The 17,728-nt window shown below is 64.9% G+C and overlaps 1 protein-coding gene across 4 annotated transcripts in view; it reads left to right on the top strand.

Annotated features, from left to right (window-relative positions):
* Positions 1–11,692: 11,692 nt before the first annotated feature.
* Positions 11,693–17,728, top strand: part of KCNQ1 (potassium voltage-gated channel subfamily Q member 1) — a 231,060-nt gene continuing 225,024 nt past the window's right edge. For 3 of the 4 annotated variants that reach the window (XM_054724930.1, XM_054724928.1, XM_054724927.1), the window contains exon 1: positions 15,808–16,221. In XM_054724930.1, the coding sequence (XP_054580905.1) occupies positions 15,890–16,221 (332 nt within the window). In that variant the 5' untranslated portion in view covers positions 15,808–15,889. Of the gene's footprint in view, positions 11,726–15,807; positions 16,222–17,728 lie in introns of those variants that run through there. The other variant, XM_054724929.1, reaches the window with a different exon arrangement.

The following is a 17,728-nucleotide window of genomic DNA, read 5'->3' as shown; positions in this document are numbered from 1 at the left end:
ACCCGGCAAAGGCTGGAAGGGCCGTCCTGGGCGTGGCCCTGCGACCCCCCACATGGGAACTCTGGGTCCAGAACCCTGAGAACCAGGTCTGTTGCGTTCAGGTGCCCGGTGTGTGGTCAGTGGTTATGGCCACAGCGGGCACTCAGTCACCCCTCAGAGGCCTCGGGGCGGGCGGGCCGGTGCCTGTGCCCACGCGATGCCCACAGCCCCCGAGTCCCAGCAGCCTGGCCCCAGGGGCTTTGGTACCAAGAGCCGGGGGCCCTGGCCCCGGCCGGTTTGGCTCAGTGGCTAGAGCATCAGCCCACAGACTGAAAGGTCCCGGGTTCGATTCTGGTCAAGGGCATGTACCTCGGTGGCAGGTTCCCCGGCCCTGGTCCGGGTGCGTGCAGGAGGCAGCCCATCGATGTCTCTCTCATCAGTGTCTCCCTCCCCCTCCCCCTTCCTCTCTCGCTAAAAATCAGTGGCAAACACCCTCAGTGGATTCACCAACAGAAAAGGGAAGAGGAGCCGGCGGCCCCCCCCCCCCGCCCCCCAGCAGGACTCGGGGCCAGGCTGCGGGCGGCCCTCCACGCTGCTGCCCTGTGTGGGGGCCCCCCCTCAGCACCCAGCTGCCCCAGGCCGCACCCCCAGAGGCTCCAGGGGAGGGTCCCGCCTCTCCCGGCTTTCGGGGCTCCTGGCGCTCCTTCCAGGCTGCGGGCTGCGCGAACCCTCCCCTTCTCACAGGGACACCAGCCCTCGCGCTGGGCCCCTCAGGGAGACCGCATCCGAGCCGTTCACGTGGTAAAGGCCCTCTCTCCAAATAAGGTTGCGGGTGGACATGAATTTTGGGGGACAGTCTTCAACCCCAATATACAGGCAGGGAGGTGGGGAGTGGGCTCCATGCAGGGAGGGTGTGGGGAGGGGGACCAGGGGGGCCCCTCACTCCCACCAGCCCTGACCTGCCTGGCCGCCAGCAGGGTCGTTTCTGTCCACGTCAGGGGACCACGCCCCAAGCAGGGGTGCTCGGCTCTGGGCGCCCCCGGGTGGGTGTGGGCTGCAGGCTCAGAGGCCGGACAACACCCGTGTGCTCGCAGCCGGAGCCTCAGGCAGCTGGGTGGGGGTCTGGTGGGACGGCCCCTGCGGGGGGCCCGGGTGCTCCCAGGCCCCTCCTCTCTGGGGGCAGCTGCCTGGAGCCCTCACCCACCCCCACGACCTCGGCCTGGCCTTGGCTTCCGGGTCGGGGAGGGGACGTGGGGGGCACAGTGCGATGCCAGGCAAATGGGCCCAGGGGAGGGGATGCAAATGTGAGGATTTGCATGAGCAGGTGCCAGTTCTCAACGTCCCCTTGTTCCCGGAGGGGGCGGGGCGGGCAGCCGGGTCCGACGTGCCCCGCTGGAACCCACCCCTATCCTGAGGGGCACAGGCCGCGTTCAGCCCGGCCACCCCTCACCCAGGCCACCCGGGAAGGGCCTGGGTGTGGGCAGCGCCCTGCAGGGTGACCCCCAGCCCCTCGGCCTCTCTGGGCCCGACCCCCCCCCCACCCGCGATGCAGCAGTCGGCGCTGTGGCCCCTCACCCCACTGTACACTCAGGGGTCTCCCTGGAACGGGTGTGGGCTCGGACCCAGGCGGGTCGCTGAGGGTTCACCGCCCCCCACCGCCCCAGGTACCACCCAGCCTCCGGCCCCACATGCCGCATCCAGGACCCCGGGCCGCGAGGCCGCTCCTCCCCTCCGCCCCCCTGCCCTCCTGCCCAGGAGGAGGGCGCCCCACTCCTGCCCCCACCCGGGAGCTGACTGCAGGGGGCACCTACCTGCCTGCCTTCTTCCCGGCGCCCCGACACGCTGCCACTCGCCAAGGAGCAGGTGAAGGCTGCCCACGGAACGGGCGCCCGGGAGCCAGCTCTGCTCCTCCTCCTCCCCGCCCACCGGCCCGGCCCCTGGGCAGCCAATGCCATGACCAAGGCGGGGCCGGCGCCACGCTTGGCACAGCCTGGCCTCCTGGCCTGCTTTGGCCAAAGCCAGGGAGGGGACCCGTGTGGGGCGGGCTGCTGGGCCACTTCGCTTGCCGTCATGGCCCCTGTGGGCTGTGCCTAGGGGGGCGGGGGGAGTCCAGTCCTGCCTCTCTGCCTCCGAACCCCCTCCCTGGCCACCCCAACCCCGAACCAGGCTGTGCTCCTCCCTGTCCACAGCCCCCCATGGCTCCAGTGTCCCTGACCAGTCTCCGATTCCCACCCAGCCTCAGTTCACCTCTCCAACAAGCGGGGCCAGCGCCCCCTGGAGGCCAGAGGTGCCTGCTCCCTCCGGGGTCCTGCAGAGCCACAGGCACTGGTCCCCGGGAGGGTCCACGGAGGAGGGCGGCAGGCCGTGGGCGGGCTGCTGGCCCCGTGGGGACCTCACAAACACCACCCCTTCAGGGGCAGGGTGGGTGCCGTGGGGAGGTGCCCTCTGGAGCCCCACAGTCCTGGGCTCCCTCCGCACATCCTCAGGCTCCTTAACGCCCCTGGGCCGCCGTTTCTCTGAAAATATGGGGACCCCGCCTCTGGGCGCTTGTGGGTAACACAGGACAAGACCAGGGCTGGATAACATTGCGTGTGCCCCTTCCCCAGAGAGACCCCAGGCCCCTCCCGGAGTCCCCTGCAGGGCCCCCTTGTCCCCGAGTCAGGCACGGGAGGGGGGTGGGGGGGTGGGCACGGGAGGGAGCTGGGTGGGTGGGCAGAGTCGGGCCCTGCCCTGGGGACTCCAGCGTCCTCCAGTCTGGCCCGGCATCTGGCCCGCCAGCCACCAGAGGGCGCCCCAGGACCGCAGGCGGAGGGGGAGGGCCCCGGAGGCCCAGGCAGCAGAGGCCCTGCCGGCTTTGTCCCTGGACACAGGGACTGGTCAGTCCCAGGGGCCACCTGAGGGTCATGCCCTCCGGCAGCGGCCCCTGGAGCTCACCCAGGAGGGGCGGGCCGTCTGAGGTCCGGAAATGGGGCTCCAGGCCTGCGGGCCCACAAGCCTTGGGGCCAGGTTCTGAGGGGCAGAGGCTGATCTTGGGGACCCTGGCAAGGCCGGGCCGCCTCCCCTGCTGGCCTGTGAGTCCGGCCAGTGTCGGGCACGTGGAGAGGGAGGGTTCCCTCGGAGACTTGCCCTTCCTCCCTCCATTCCAGTCCTGCCCCTCGGCCTCTGAACCCCTCCCTGGCCACCCCAGCCCAGAACCAGGCTGTGCTCCTCCCTGCCTGCAGCCCTCCCTGGCTCCCTGTTACCCCGACGAAAAACGCCATCGCCGGCCTGCAGCCCTGCCCAGCCGTCCAGCCTTCTAGTTGCTTCCTCAGCAGCCTCGGAGCCTTCCCTCTGCCGCCAGGCCCCAGCCACGCCCTGTGGAGCTGCCCTGGTCTCTCCTTCCGCTCCGCCTGGCATTGCTTTCCAGGGGCCCGACCCTCGGAAGTGACCCTCACTCACGCTTTGCTGTGTCTGCCTCCTGCTGGGAACCACTGGCCCCTGACGGTCAGCGCTGCCCCGGCCCAGGACCCGCTGCGGGCGGGGGCGGGGGGGGATGCGGGGGTGCGTGCGGGAGGGAGTAGGTGCCTGGGAGTCTGTGAGCTGTCCCAGGCAGAGGCGGCATCGGGGGCAAGTCCGTGGGGCCAGTGGGCTGGGCAGGGAGGCCTGGGCTCCGCTCGGCTGGGGCTCCGCTGCCCAGGGTCGGAGATGCCCAGGGGCCACCCGCCCACTGACGCCGCCTGGAGGAGCGTCCAAACGGACACACTCCGGCTCTATTTCCAGCCGCCTCGTCCCCTTTGCTACCCTTGGCCCCGGGCAGCACCACACAGGACAGACGGACGGACAGCCTCTGTCCTTGGGGCAGGTCCCAATGGCCGCAGCCACCCACCGTCTCCTGCCACCGCCCAGATCTGCCCGGGAGGGGGTGCGGTCACTGAGGACAGGCCGGGTGATGCCACCTCCCCCAGTGCATGCTGGGTGCCCCGGGGTCACACTGGCAGGAGGACTCAGCCCCGACCACGTCTGCCCGTTGTCTCCTGGGACCGACGCCAGGGCCCCGAGGGGCCTGCCTGGCCTGGGGCCCCTCTGTCCACCCGCAGGCGCTGAGGCCCGGGCCCTGCTCGTGGTCTCGGGCAGCCTCCATGGAGGCCGAAAGGCAGGGCCACCTCGTGTAAGGGACACCCATGCTCAGCAGCCGCCTCCCTGCCCCCGAGGAGGCCCATCCCTGGCTGACCCCACCCAGGGGACCCACCCTCTGCAGCTGTGCCCGATGGGGCCTCGTCCCACAGCCATGGCCACTGTCCTCTCCCAGACGTGGCCACCAGCTCTCCTGAGCCCTGGATCCTTGCCTCCGACCTCGAGCCCGGAGCCGAGATTGGGAGGGGGCGGGCCAAGGGTGGCAGCAGCCTCTGGACTGAGTCCCGTCGGCCGGGCCCCGGCCCCATGGGCAGGGCCTGCAGGCGGCCACCCCTCTGCCCCGTGCCAGTCCTTCCCTCAGCCGGGAGGAGGCGCCCACCCTGCCCCAGGTTCGGGAACAGAGGCCCAGAGGCCAAGGAGGGGCTGAGCCAGGACTCGGCTCACCTCCCCCCGCAGTCTCCCCTCCCCCCCCCCGCCACCACCACTTGGTCCCTGGCGGTTTCTGAAGGAGACCTGAGGGTGCTTGGCGGTCAGGCGCAGGACTGCAAACGAAGGCGTGCCTCCCTCCTCCGTCCACACGGCACGGGCAGCGGCACGGGCAGCGGGGCAGGTGTCCGTGTGGAGAGCGGGCAGCTGGCGCCCCGACCCAGAAGGGCCCTGCCTGGCTGCCCTGTGCCCTTTGCGTGTTAGTGCGCCTGTGCCTGCAGGGGCTGGGCTGCGACCCCAGGGGCTCCCTCAGCTGCTGGGACCCGGTCCCCACGTGCCATGGGGATGAGCACGCCACCCCCTGGGGCCCGTGGGTCCAGGAAGAGCGCTCGGGCCTGAGCCTGGACTCCTAGGGCCCCACGTGGCCCCTGAGCCTCCAGTGAGCAGTGCGTGCGGGCCAGCAGGCATGCACGTGTGTGTCTGTGTCTCTGTGTGTGTGTGTCTGTCTGTGTGTGTGACTGTGTGTCTATGTGTCTGTGTGTGTGACTGTGTGTGTGTGTGTGTCTGTGTGTATGTCTATGTGTGCCTGTTGTATATATGTGTGTCTCTCTGTGTGTGTGTCTGTGCGTGTCTCTCTGTGTCTGTGTATGTCTGTGTGGGTGTCTGTGTGTGTCTGTGTGTATGTGTGTGTGTCTTTGTGTATCTGTGTGTGTGTGTATGTCTGTGTGTCTATGTGTCTCTCTGTGTGTGTCTGTGTCTCTCTGTGTCTCTGTGTGTCTCTGTGTGTGTCTTTGTGTATCTCTGTGTGTGTATCTGTGTGTGTCTATGTGTGTGTCTGTGTGTGTATATCTCTGTGTGTCTATGTGTGTGTCTCTCTGTGTGTGTCTGTGTGTGTGTGTCTGTGTGTGTCTATGTGTGTGTGTATGTGTGTGTCTGTGTGTGTGTGTCTGTGTGTGTCTATGTGCATGGATGTATGTGTGTCTCTGTGTATGTATGTATGTGTTTGTGTGTGTCTGTGTCTGTGCATGTATGTGTCTCTGTGTCTGTGCATGTATGTGTGTCTCTGTGCATATGTGTCTCTCTGTGCATGTGTGTGTGTGTGTGCATGTATGTGCGTGTATGTGTGTGTGGACACACAGGCCCTCACCTTGCGGGTTTGGATGGAGCTCCTGGATGGAGGCATCAGGCCAGGGGGACCCACTGGTCCTCAGCTGCCCCCGCCCTCCCTCTTGGCCCTGAGGAGGCTGGAAAGGCAAGCCCCCTCCTGGGCCACGGCAGGAAGGAGGCGTTGGGGTTCGTTACGCTACAGGCACCCGAGGGCCCCACCCGTTCTGTGCGGCCCCACTGCCCACCAGCCTCTTCCTCAGCCTTCCCCTCACCGTGGCTCATTGTCAGTCCCGACTATCGAGTGACTTCTCTGTGCCCGCCCTCTGCTCGGTGTCCGGCAGGACCAGACCATGAACAAGAAATAAACACAAAGTAGAAAGAAAACGTGGTTAAAGTGGCGTGGAGAAAGTAAAGCTGGGAGAGATTGTAATTGGAGGATCTTATTTTTAAACGAGGGGCCCAGGGCACGAATTCCTGCACCTTGAAAGGAACTGTGGGCCGTGAGGCTGCGGCGGGCACAGGGGCGGGTCTCGGCCCATCCTCCGCGCCCCCGCCTGGCCCCTCCCCCGCGGCCCAGGTCCCCTGTCTGCCTGCAGCCCTGCTCCTGCAGCCGCTGCTCCCACGCACTGATGGCGCCGGCCCCGCTCGCGCCCGCTGATGGCGTGGAGCGATTGGAGTCAGCGCCAGCAGCGGGTGCGAGCGGGGCCGTCGCTGGCAGTGGGTGTGAGTGATGGCTGCCGGCCCCGATCGCCCCTCAGGAGCAGGGGGAGGTGGAGAAGCCCTGAGGGGTGATCGGGGACGGCAGCCACTGCTCGCACCCACTGATGGCGCCAAGCAATTGGGGCTGGCGCTGGGCGCTGGCAGCGGGTGCGAGTGGCAGGTGGGACCGAGGCATGCGGGAGCAAAGAATTTTCAGTAACCACCGGAGGTTCACCCCGATGACAGCGACCGGCACCCCCCACTCACCTATTCCACCATCTCACCACAGCCGACGCCCGCCATGTCCCGCACATGCCCCCTGGTGGTCAGCGCATGTCATAGTGACCGGTTGTTTGGTTGTTCTGCCGTTTGGTCTATTTGCATATTAGGGTTTTATATATATAGACTAGAGGCCCGGTGCATGAAAATTCATGCACAGGAAGGAGGGTCCTTCAGCCCGGCCTGCCCCTTCTCACAGTCCGGGAGCCCTCAGGGGCGGGAGGCAACCCGGCAATCAGGGGAAGGCAACGCCCCCATCATACCTCTGCTGCTGCCACTGCCGGCAGCGCAAGCCTCAGCCAGCCCTGGTTACCTGCGCCTCGGGCCAGCCCTGGGCGGCTGGGGGGCTGAGGGGAGGGGACCCTGGAGGCAGGCGTGCAGAGCGGCCGGGCCTGCCTGGGGGTGGGCCCAGCCTTGCTGCACACCTGCCACCCCGGTGGGGCTGAGGGAAGTGGGCGTTGCCATCTTTGAGGGCAGGGCAGCAATTAGCATATTCCCTCTTTATTAGATAGGATGGGCTGGTTGCAGAATACCTTATTCGGAAGGTACCATTTGTGCAAAGCATTGGGAGAAGGTGGTCCATCTGCACACCACCCACTCACCCTCCCACACTCATCCACCCAACTGCCCATCCGTGCTTCTACCACATATCACAATCCAACCATCCACCCATGGACCAATCAATCCACCCACTCATCCACTTGTCTATTTGTCCATCTGTCTGTCCATTCATCCATCTGTTCATCTATCTGCCCTTTATGCATCTACCCACCCATCACAACCCATCCATCTATTCATCCATCATCCATCCATCCATCATCCACCCATCCATCCATCCATCCATCCATCCACCATCCATCCATCCATCATCCATCCATCCATCCATCCACCATCCATCCATTCATCCATCATCCACTATCGATCCATCCACCATCCACCATCCATCCACCATCCGTCTATACATCCAACCATCCATCCATCTATTCATCCATCATCCATCCATCCATCATCCATCATCCATCCATCCATCCACCATCCGTCTATACATTCAATCATCCATCCATCTATTCATCCATCATCCATCCATCCATCATCCACCCATCCATCCATCCATCCATCCATCATCCATCCATCCACCATCCATCATCCATCCATCCACCATCCATCATCTATCCATCCATCATCCATCATCCACCATCCATCATCCATCATCCATCCATTCATCCATCCATCCATCTATACATCCAATCATCCATCCATCTATTCATCCATCATCCATCCATCCATCATCCACCCATCCATCCATCCATCCATCCACCATCCATCTATCTATCTATCCATCCATCCATCATCCCATCCATCCATCCATCCACCATCCATCTATCTATTCATCCATCATCCATCCATCCATCATCCATCATCCATCCATCCATCCACCATCCATCTATCTATTCATCCATCATCTATCCATCCATCATCCATCCATCCATCCATCCATCCATCCACCATCCGTCTATACATCCAATCATCCATCCATCTATTCATCCATCATCCATCCATCCATCATCCACCCATCCATCCATCCATCCATCCATCCATCCATCCACCATCCATCTATCTATTCATCCATCATCCATCCATCCATCATCCACCCATCCATCCATCCATCCACCATCCATCTATCTATTCATCCATCATCCATCCATCATCCATCATCCATCCATCTATCCATCCATCCATTCATCCATCATCCACTATCGATCCATCCATCATCCATCATCCATCCATCCATCCATCCATCCATCCACCATCCGTCTATACATCCAATCATCCATCCATCTATTCATCCATCATCCATCCATCCATCATCCACCCATCCATCCATCCATCCACCATCCATCTATCTATTCATCCATCATCCATCCATCCATTATCCATCATCCATCCATCCATCCACCATCCATCTATCTATTCATCCATCATCTATCCATCCATCATCCATCATCCATCCATCCATCCATCCATCCATCCATCCACCATCCGTCTATACATCCAATCATCCATCCATCCATCCATCCATCATCTATCCATCCATCCATCCATCCATCCATCCATCCACCATCCATCTATCTATTCATCCATCATCCATCTATCCATCATCCATCTATCCATCCATCCATTCATCCATCATCCACTATCGATCCATCCACCATCCACCATCCATCCACCATCCGTCTATACATCCAACCATCCATCCACCATCCATCCATCCATTCACCATCCATCATCCATCCATCCACCCATCCATCACCCACCCATCCATCATTCATCCACCCATCCATCCACTATCCATCATCCACCATCCATCCATCCATCATCCATCATTCATCTATCCATCCATTCATCCATCTATCAATTCATCCATCCATTCATCCATCCATCCATCCATCATCTATCCATTTATCCATCCATTTATCCATCTATCTGTCCATCCACCTATCCATCCATCCACCCACCCACCTATCCATCCATCCATGCTTCCATCATTTGTCCATTCATCTACCTGTCTACCCAGCCATCCATTCACCCACCCATCACCCTCCATCCTTCTAAGCATCCCTCCACCCCTCCATTCATCTACCCACCCACCCACGCATTCATCCCTCTCTCTAGTCACTTCTCTTGGGCGCCTGGACTCACAGAGATGAATGAGTCAGTTTCCGCCTCAGGGTGTCCACATGCTGGCGTGAGGACACTCTTTCACAGGCAGTGGGGGGAGGGGGGAGGGCTGGGTACAGCAGAGCATGTGAGGCTGTCTCGTGGCTTCTCCCTCAGTCTGTGTGTCTCACCAACGAGATCACTATCCCCCGGAGGCAGGGCCTCTCCTTCTGCTCACGTGGCTTCCCCCTGCCGCCATCACCCAGGAAGGCTGGGAACTCAGTAGGCGCCCCAAAACACCAGCCTGCTGGCTGAGTCACCCCTGCCGCCTCCTCTTCCTCGTTCATCCTGTTGGCTCTGTCACCCCAGTCCCCCTGCCAGTCAGTGGCCTGACCTGCTCATCTGCCCCTCTGAGTCTGCTCTGCTCAGGCCCGGCCTGGGTGCTGGCTCTGTGATGGGCCCCAGGGATGGCTTCAGAGCGCCAGCCCCCCAGTCCCCCAGCCCCTCAGTCCCCCAGCCCCCCAGCCAGGTGCTGAAGCCCAGCAGGGTGGACGGGGCCCAGGCCAGTAACCTGTCCACATGGCCTCGAAGGGCTGGGGACAGCCACCTCACCCAGGTCTCTAGGGGTCAGGGACACCCCCCTGACTCTCCCGCAAGGAAAGGCCTGATTCCTGCTCAGATGCCCAGCGAGCAGCCCGGCTCCTCGGATGTGACTCAGCGTGCTCCCTGGGAGGGGCAGCCGCGGGCGTGTGTGGTGCGCAGTGGCTGCCTCTCGGGCAGGGGACCCGTGAGGGCTGGCAGGTCTGGGTCTTGCTGATCAGATGAGGGGCGTGTTGGCCCCGCCCTCATTCTCCAGCTTACACTGCGCAGGTGCGGGCCCGGGGGTCCCACCTGGCTCACAGAGCCCCTGCCTGCTGGTCTCGGGTCACCAGGAAAGCAAAGGATTAGGGTGAGTGTCTGAGGGGTGACTTCACAGCTGGACCGCCAGGCGGAATGAATAAACGTCTTTTTAAAAATATATATTTTTATTTATTTCAGAGAGGAAGGGAGAGGGAGAGAGAGATAGAAACATGAGTGATGAGAGAGAATCATTGACCGGCCGCCTCCTGCATGCCCCACACTGGTGACTGAGCCTGCAACCCAGGCCTGTGCCCTGACTGGGAATCGAACCGTGACCTCCTGGTTCCTAGGTCAGTGCTCAGCCCCTGAGCCACACTGGCCAGGCTGGATTCATGTCTTGATTGTGCAAGTAGTTGGTGCAAATTCCCAGCAATCTGTCACACGGTGGAAGCCGATCCCGAATCCCAAACCTGACTTTTCTGCCCAGAGCGACTGCCACCGATCAGCTGGCTGTGCCCCTGGGCATTCTGGGAGCGTCAGAGCACAGGGAGCAGGAGGCCAGCTCGCAGGAAGGGGTGATGTCAGATGACCTAACCTCAGAGCAAAGAAAACACGCGGGAGTCCCCCTCCCTCCAGCTCCGTGGGCCCCGGGTCCGGGCCTGGGAGGGTGAGTGTGGGCCTGTGGTGCCACACACAGGCAGCTGGGCTCCGACCCCGTGGGGTGGGCACGCCGAGCAGAGGGGAGTGAAAGGTGCTGCCCAGCCCTGGCCGGTGTGGATGGAGCGTCGGCCTCAGGCCTCAGGGTCGGGGTCGGGTTCCCGTTGAGTGGCTGGGCGCAATTCCGGGGGCAGGCTCCTCCCCGGCCTGGGCCCTGGCGGGGGCACACACAGGAGGCACCAACTGACGTGTTTCTCACATGGATGTTTCTCTCTGTCTTTCCCTCTCCCACTCCCTCTAAAAACCACTGGGAAAATATCCTCGGGTGAGGAGTTGAAGAAAAAGTGCCGCCCAGGGAGGGTGAGTGCAGTGTTTCCGGAATGTTCTGAGGCCGGGAGGGGGGCCTCAGTAGATCCCTCAGCCCCTGCGTCCAGGCCCCCGGATGTGACGTGTTCACGCAGAGTGACCTCGGAGCCCGTGCAGGCCTGGGAGGAGGTGGGCTTTCCTGGGGGGGGGGGGGGGACCTGGAGGGCAGCTAGTGAGCCAGTGGCTGGGCAGGCCTGCCGCGCTCCCCGTCTTCCCCCCGCCGTGAGCAGGGCGTTTCCTGCCTCCGTGGGCTGGCCCTTCACTCTGGGCCCTCCCGTCCGAGCTCAGTCCAGCCCCACCGGCTCCGTGTCCCCGTGCCGACAGGGCCAGGACCCCAGAGCCGGCTCCCGCGCAGCGTGGACGGACGCCCTCCAGGAGCCTCCCAGTGCTTGGGTGGCTGATTGTTAAGATTTTTTTAAAGGAATCCTTTCCATGGTTTACCCTTTTCGTATATCCTATCTAATGAAAGAGTAATATGCAAATTGACCATCACCCCAACACACAAGATGGCCGCCCCATGTGGTCAAAGATGGCTGTCCCCATGTGGACACAAGATGGCCGCCAAAAGATGGCTGGCAGGGGAGGGCAGTTGGGGGGGCAGGCTTGTAGGGGAAGGAAGTTGGGGGGGGACCAGGCCTGCAGTGGAGGGCAATTGGGGGGGACCAGGCCTGTAGGGGAGGGTAGTTGCGGGGGGACCAGACCTTTAGGGGAGGGTAGTTGGGGGGGACCAGGTTGGCAGGGGAGAGCAGTTAGGGGTGACCAGGCCTGCACAGGAGAGAAGTTGGGGGGGACCAGGCCTGCAGGGGAGGGCAGTTGGGGGCAACCAGGCCTGCACAGGAGAGAAGTTGGGGGGGACCAGGCCTGCACAGGAGAGAAGTTGGGGGGGACCAGGCCTGCAGGGGAGGGCAGTTAGGGGTAACCAGGCTGGCAAGAAGAGGGCTGTTAGGGGTGACTAGGCCAGCAGGGGAGGGCAGTTAGGGGCAATCAGGCCAGCAGGGGAGCAGTTAGGCATCAATCAGGCTGGCAGGGGAATGGTTAGGGGGTGATCAGGCTGGCAGGCAGAAGCAGTTAGAGGCAATCAGGAAGGCAGGCAGGTGAGCAGTTGGGAGCCAGCAGTCCTGGATTGTGAGAGGGAGGTCCGACTGCCCGTTTAGGCCTGATCCCACCTGGATTGGGCCTAAACGGGCAGTCAGACATCCCTTGAGGGGTCCCAGATTGGAGAGGATGCAGGCTGGGCTGAGGGACACCCCCCCACCCCCGTGCATGAATTCCGTGCACCGGCCTCTAGTAGATTATATTTAACTATTATTGTTGTTGTTAATCCTCACCCGAGGATATTTTTCCATTGATTTTTTAGAGCGAATGGAAGGGAGGGGGAGAGACAGAGACAGAGAGAAACATCGATGGGAGAGACACACATCGATTGGCTGCCTCCTGCACAAGCCCCAACCAGGGCCCGGGCTGGGGAGGAGCCTGCCACCGACGTAGGTGCCCTGGACCGGAATCGAACCCGGGGCCTCAGTCCACGGGCAGGCGCTCCACCCACTGAGCCACATTGGCCGAGGCCTGTTGTGATTTTTAAAACCTGGAAACATACCCAGAAGCACAGAGTCTCCTGACTGGCCCAGCAGCCCCACACTGACTCGGCCCCTCCCTGCGGGTTATCGACGAAGCTCTCATTGATAAGGGGCTCCAGGGCGGCACCATGGCCGAGCACCGCCCCCCCCCGCCCCCCTCCACCCGCTCGGGCCTTCTGCCTGTTTCTAGGCTGTTGCTGACGCAAACAAGGTCGCCCTGTCAATCATGTCCCATTTTCCTCGTCGCTGGGTCCGCCCCTGGGTGGGGAGCTGCCTGGCTGGGTCCAAGGCTGGGTCCAACGGGACGGAGTGGCGTTGTTAGCACCGCCGGGCGCCTTCCCACCCACGACGCTCCGCACCTGCCCTCCCCCGGCCGGGCTTCCCACTCCGGCTGGGGCAGGGGATAGGGGTGACCAGGCCTGCACAGGAGGGAAGTTAGGGGTGACCAGGCCAGCAGGGGAGGGCAGTTAGGGGTGACCAGGCCAGCAGGGGAGGGCAGGGGAGGGGTGACCAGGCCTGCAGGGGAGGGCAGTTAGGGGTGACCAGGCCAGCAGGGGAGGGCAGTTAGGGGTGACCAGGCCAGCAGGGGAGGGAAGTTGGGGGTGACCAGGCCTGCAGGGGAGGGCAGTTAGGGCACCTTTTTAGCAGTTAGGCCCCCGGATGTGACGTGTTCACGCAGAGTGACCCCTAAGGTCTGCAAATGGCATCCTCTCTCTGCCCAGACAGCCGCGCCCACCATGCCCGCCTATCAGATCCCGCCCAGACCCCATCCTTGCCCTCCCCACAGGCCCACACCCGGCGCCTTTTTCTCGCTACAAGTGACGCTGGACAGCGTTCCGTACACGCCAAGGTCAGGCAGCCCTTCGTGGACGGACACGCCTTCTGCCCGCGTGTCCACGCGGCTCTCCTTCCTCCTTGGTGTGTGAGGCCGTGTGTCAGTGCTGTTCATTCTCTGCCCGCGGTTTATTTATTTATTTTAATGCATTTTTATTGATTTCAGAGAGGAAGGGAGAGGGAGAGGGAGAGAGAAGCATCCATGATGAGAGAGAGTCATGGATCGGCTGCCTCCTGCACGCCCCACACTGGGGATCCAGCCCGCAACCGGGCACGTGCCCTGACCGGGAATCGAACCGTGACCTCCTGGTTCCTAGGCCGATGCTCCACCCCTGAGCCACGCCGGCCGGGCTCTGCCTGTGCTGTGGCTTCAACAGGCCCGTGGCAGCGGGTCCCTCCCTGCCTTCCTTGCTGACTCCGCCTGGTCTGGGTTCAGACAGGAGGGACGCCACTCCCAGGTGGCTGGGGGGCGCACCCACCCTCCGCGTAGAGCCTCCTCGGCGCCACGCCAACGTTGCAGGTCAGCCTCTGGTTCAGGGAGACGTGAGCTGCTGGGAGCCAGGCGGCCTGTCTTCCTCGCCCGGTGCCCTCGCCCGGCCCAGGAGGAGGCCCCTTCCTCCTGCAGATACTGTGCCCTCGCACACGCGTGCCCTCGGGAGTGTGGCCTGAATGAAAGCCCGCCGTGCGCCCTGGCTGTCCCGGCCACGCGGGGGCGGGCGCTCCGCCTCCTCTGGCTCGCTGCCCGTTCGCATCCTGCCCCACGCGCCTCCCAGCAAGGCTCCCTCGCCGTGTCCTCGCCTCGCATGCTCGCTCGCTCGCGGCCACCAGCTTCCTGTGCCCAGCTCAGGCGGGACCCTCCACTCATCCGCTCTGTGTGCGGCGCCATGGAGCGGGGAGGCGGGGAAGGGCCCAGCTGCCCTCTGTCCACCACCAAGAGCTGACTCGCGGCCCTGGCCAGTGTGCTCAGTGGTCAGAGCGTCGGCCCTCACACCGGAGGGTCTCGGGTTCTGTTCCAGGTCAAGGGCACGTACATGCCTCTAACCAATCTCCCCTCCCTCCCCCCTCCCTCCCTCTCTGAAAAGCAACGGAAAAAAATACCCTCTGGTGAGAATTAACAAAAATCAAGAGCTGCCTTCCTGGGGGCACATTCCATACACCAGCCGTGCTCAGTGAAGACCTGGGGAGTCTCATGAGTTACGGGGCCCTGACCTGCGGCGGGGGGGGGGGGGGCAGTTGTCCCCAGGCCCACGGCAACATCCGGAGAGAGGCTGTCTTCTGGTCACCCCATCCTCCTCCCACCCTGGAGACCATTCCACGGCAGGGAGCCCCCCAAACCTCAATGCAGCGGTGGCCAGGGGCAGTGTGGGGGCCTGAGCCAACCTTCTGACCCCATCACCCCGCAACACACCCACCCAAACCAGGGAACCCTGCAGGCCAGGAGGACACAGCACCCATTCTCCACGCCCCTAAGGTCGTGCAAATGGCATCCTCTCTCTGCCCAGACAGCCGCGCCCACCATGCCCGCCTGTCAGATCCCGCCCAGACCCCATCCTTGCCCTCCCCGCAGGCCCACCCCCCCACCCCCAGCGCCCCCCGGGCCATCCCTGACCTTCCCTGGCCCCTGGCCTCCTGGGTCCCACTGCACCTCCCCCCCCCCCCCCCCCCCCAGCAGGTGTTCCCAGCACCCAGGGCAGCTCAGATGTTCAGGGACTCACACATGGCCCCTCGGGTGCCAAGAGGGTCCCGAGAGCCTCAGGACGCCCCTCCTTCCAGCTCCCCCCTCGTCGCTTCCCGGGAGCCACTCAGAGAGGGTGACGGGGTGCCCGGGCCCTAACCGCGCTCTGCCTGTCCCTGCACCTGCGCCGCGCCTTCCTTCCCGGTTCAGCGAGGGCTGGCCCCGGGCGCAGCAGGTGGGCGTGGGAGCGAGCACGTGGGCGCAGGTGGGCCTGAACAGGTGCGAGTGGGGAGCAGGTGGGCGCAGGTGGAGCCGAGCTCGGAGGCGTGGGCGAGGGCAGGGCGAGAGCCGGGCAAACAGGTGAAGGCGAAAGGGGCGGGCCCAACAGGTGGGCAGAGGCGGGGCGGGACCAGGCAGGTGAGCGAGGTTCGCCACAGGCCAGGGCGCCCCGTGCGCCGGTTGGCAGGGGCGGGGCGTCTGGCCCGGGGCGGGGCGCGCCATCCCCAGGGACCGGCCCGTGGCCACCGCCCCCTCCGGCCCCGCCCCCACGCCCGGCGGGCGGGCACCGGCCCCGCGGCAGGGCTGGCACCAGAGGCCGCCCGCTCCGTGCCCCGACGCCCGCCTCGGCTGCAGCTCCCGGAGCCGCTGCCCGGCCGGCCCGCGCGGGCCCTCCCCGGCCATGGCCGCGGCCTCCTCCCCGCCCCGAGCCGAGAGGAAGCGCTGGGGCTGGGGCCGCCTGCCGGGCGCGCGGAGGGGCAGCGCGGGCCTGGCCAGGAAGGCGCCCTTCTCGCTGGAGCTGGCGGAGGAGCGCCCGGCGGGGGGCGCGCTCTATGCGCCCGGCGCGCCGCCCGCCGCCGACCTGGGCCCGCGGCCGCCCGTGAGCCTCGACCCGCGCGTCTCCATCTACAGCGCGCGCCGCCCGCTGCTCGCGCGCACCCACGTCCAGGGCCGCGTCTACAACTTCCTCGAGCGCCCCACCGGCTGGAAGTGCTTCGTCTACCACTTCGCCGTGTGAGTGCCGGCGCCCCCTCCCCGCCGCCCGCCCTCCGCGCCCCGGGGGCTCTTCCCGCCGCCGCCTCCGGGGCGGAGCCTGGGCGCGCGGCCCGCGCCACCTGCGGTCCCCGCGCCGCCCGCCCCGGGCGCTGGGAGGGGAGGAGGGGGGGCGGGAGAAACGGGAACCACGGGAACCGCGCGAGCCGGCGCCTTGAAGTTCAGGGACCTTGGGTCTGACCCTGGGAGGGATGAGGGACACCCTGGCTGAGCCGGGGAGCCCCCCACTGGCCCTGCCCAGGCCTGTGCGTGGGGGGAGCCGGCTGGGGAGGGGGGCCCAGCGCGGGAGGGACTCCAGGTGTTAATCATTCTGGGAAGGGACCTGTGCCAGGGGGCGCGCCCTTGGGTGCCAGGGAGAGAATGCCTCGGCTCAGGAGCCCCGGAGGGGGCGGCGCCCCTGCCACAGTGTCCCAGACCCCCCAGTCCCCCCAGACCCCACATGCCCCTGGGGGGGTCCTGCCCAGCGGGTGCCCTGCAGGGCGCGGGCCTGGTGGTGTTCCCTGAGGCTCAGCGTTGGGGGCGGGGCGGAGTGTCCACACCTGGTCCAGCTCAGGAGCACCTGGACCGAAGCAGAGAGACTGAGGGGGCGCGTGGTGCGGAGGGACGGCCCAGGGTGTCAGTCCCAGGAAGCCGTGGGGGGAGGAAGCGGGGCCCTCCCAGCAGCACCTGCCCTGCCGTTACAGGTGGCTCCAGGCCGCGGGGTGGCATGCCTGCCAGGGGCAGGGCAGGGCGCCCCATTGCTCAGGGACGGGGCACCAGGAAGTTCAGGCCTCGGGGCCACCCTCCGTGCCGCCCCGCGGTGGCCCCGGCGCTGGGCGGCCCCGCCAGGTGCCCTTGGCCCGGTGCCAGTCTCCGTTCTGTTCTGTGAGCCTTCACTCAGCCGTGCCGTGCCGGCCTCGGGGCTGCGTGGGGCGGCCTCCTCTGGCTTCCCACGGTCCCTGCTTAGACCCGCTGCCTCTCGGGCCCGGGGCTGGGGGACCAGCTGGGGCGTCCAGAGCCCCGTTTTCTCCCAGCGGGCCGAGGGGCAGCAGGGCCAGGCCTGGCCGCCGGAGCTTCGTTGGGGCGGGTGAGGCAGGTGGGGCCAGGCAGCCCGGCCTCTCCCCTCGGGTCTGGGGGTGCGGGTGGTACCAGGCTTGCTGCCCTCATGCTGGGAGGGCAGCCCCTCCATGGCAGCGGGGACGGAGAGCCATGTCCCCAAAGGCAGGGGGCCCGGCCTTCAAGCCCCTGCCCCACCCGCCAGGGCCCAGCGGCTGGTCTCGGGGTGTCATGTGCAGTGACCTCAAGGGACCCCGCCCGAGCAGCGCCGCTCTGCAAGCACCCAGCCAGCGCCGGGCCGGTGGGGTCACCTGCACACGAGGTCCCTCCCCGCCCTCACCTGCTGGCCCCAAACTCCTCGAGGCCGGGGGTGGGGCCTGGAGGGGACCCTGCCCAGCTGCCTCCCCGTCCTGTGGTGCCAGCTCCCAGCAGG

Source organism: Eptesicus fuscus, chromosome 13, assembly GCF_027574615.1.
Source record: "Eptesicus fuscus isolate TK198812 chromosome 13, DD_ASM_mEF_20220401, whole genome shotgun sequence".
In the NCBI taxonomy this organism is placed as follows: Eukaryota; Metazoa; Chordata; class Mammalia; order Chiroptera; family Vespertilionidae; genus Eptesicus; species Eptesicus fuscus.
This window is presented reverse-complemented; position numbering and strand designations above follow the sequence as displayed.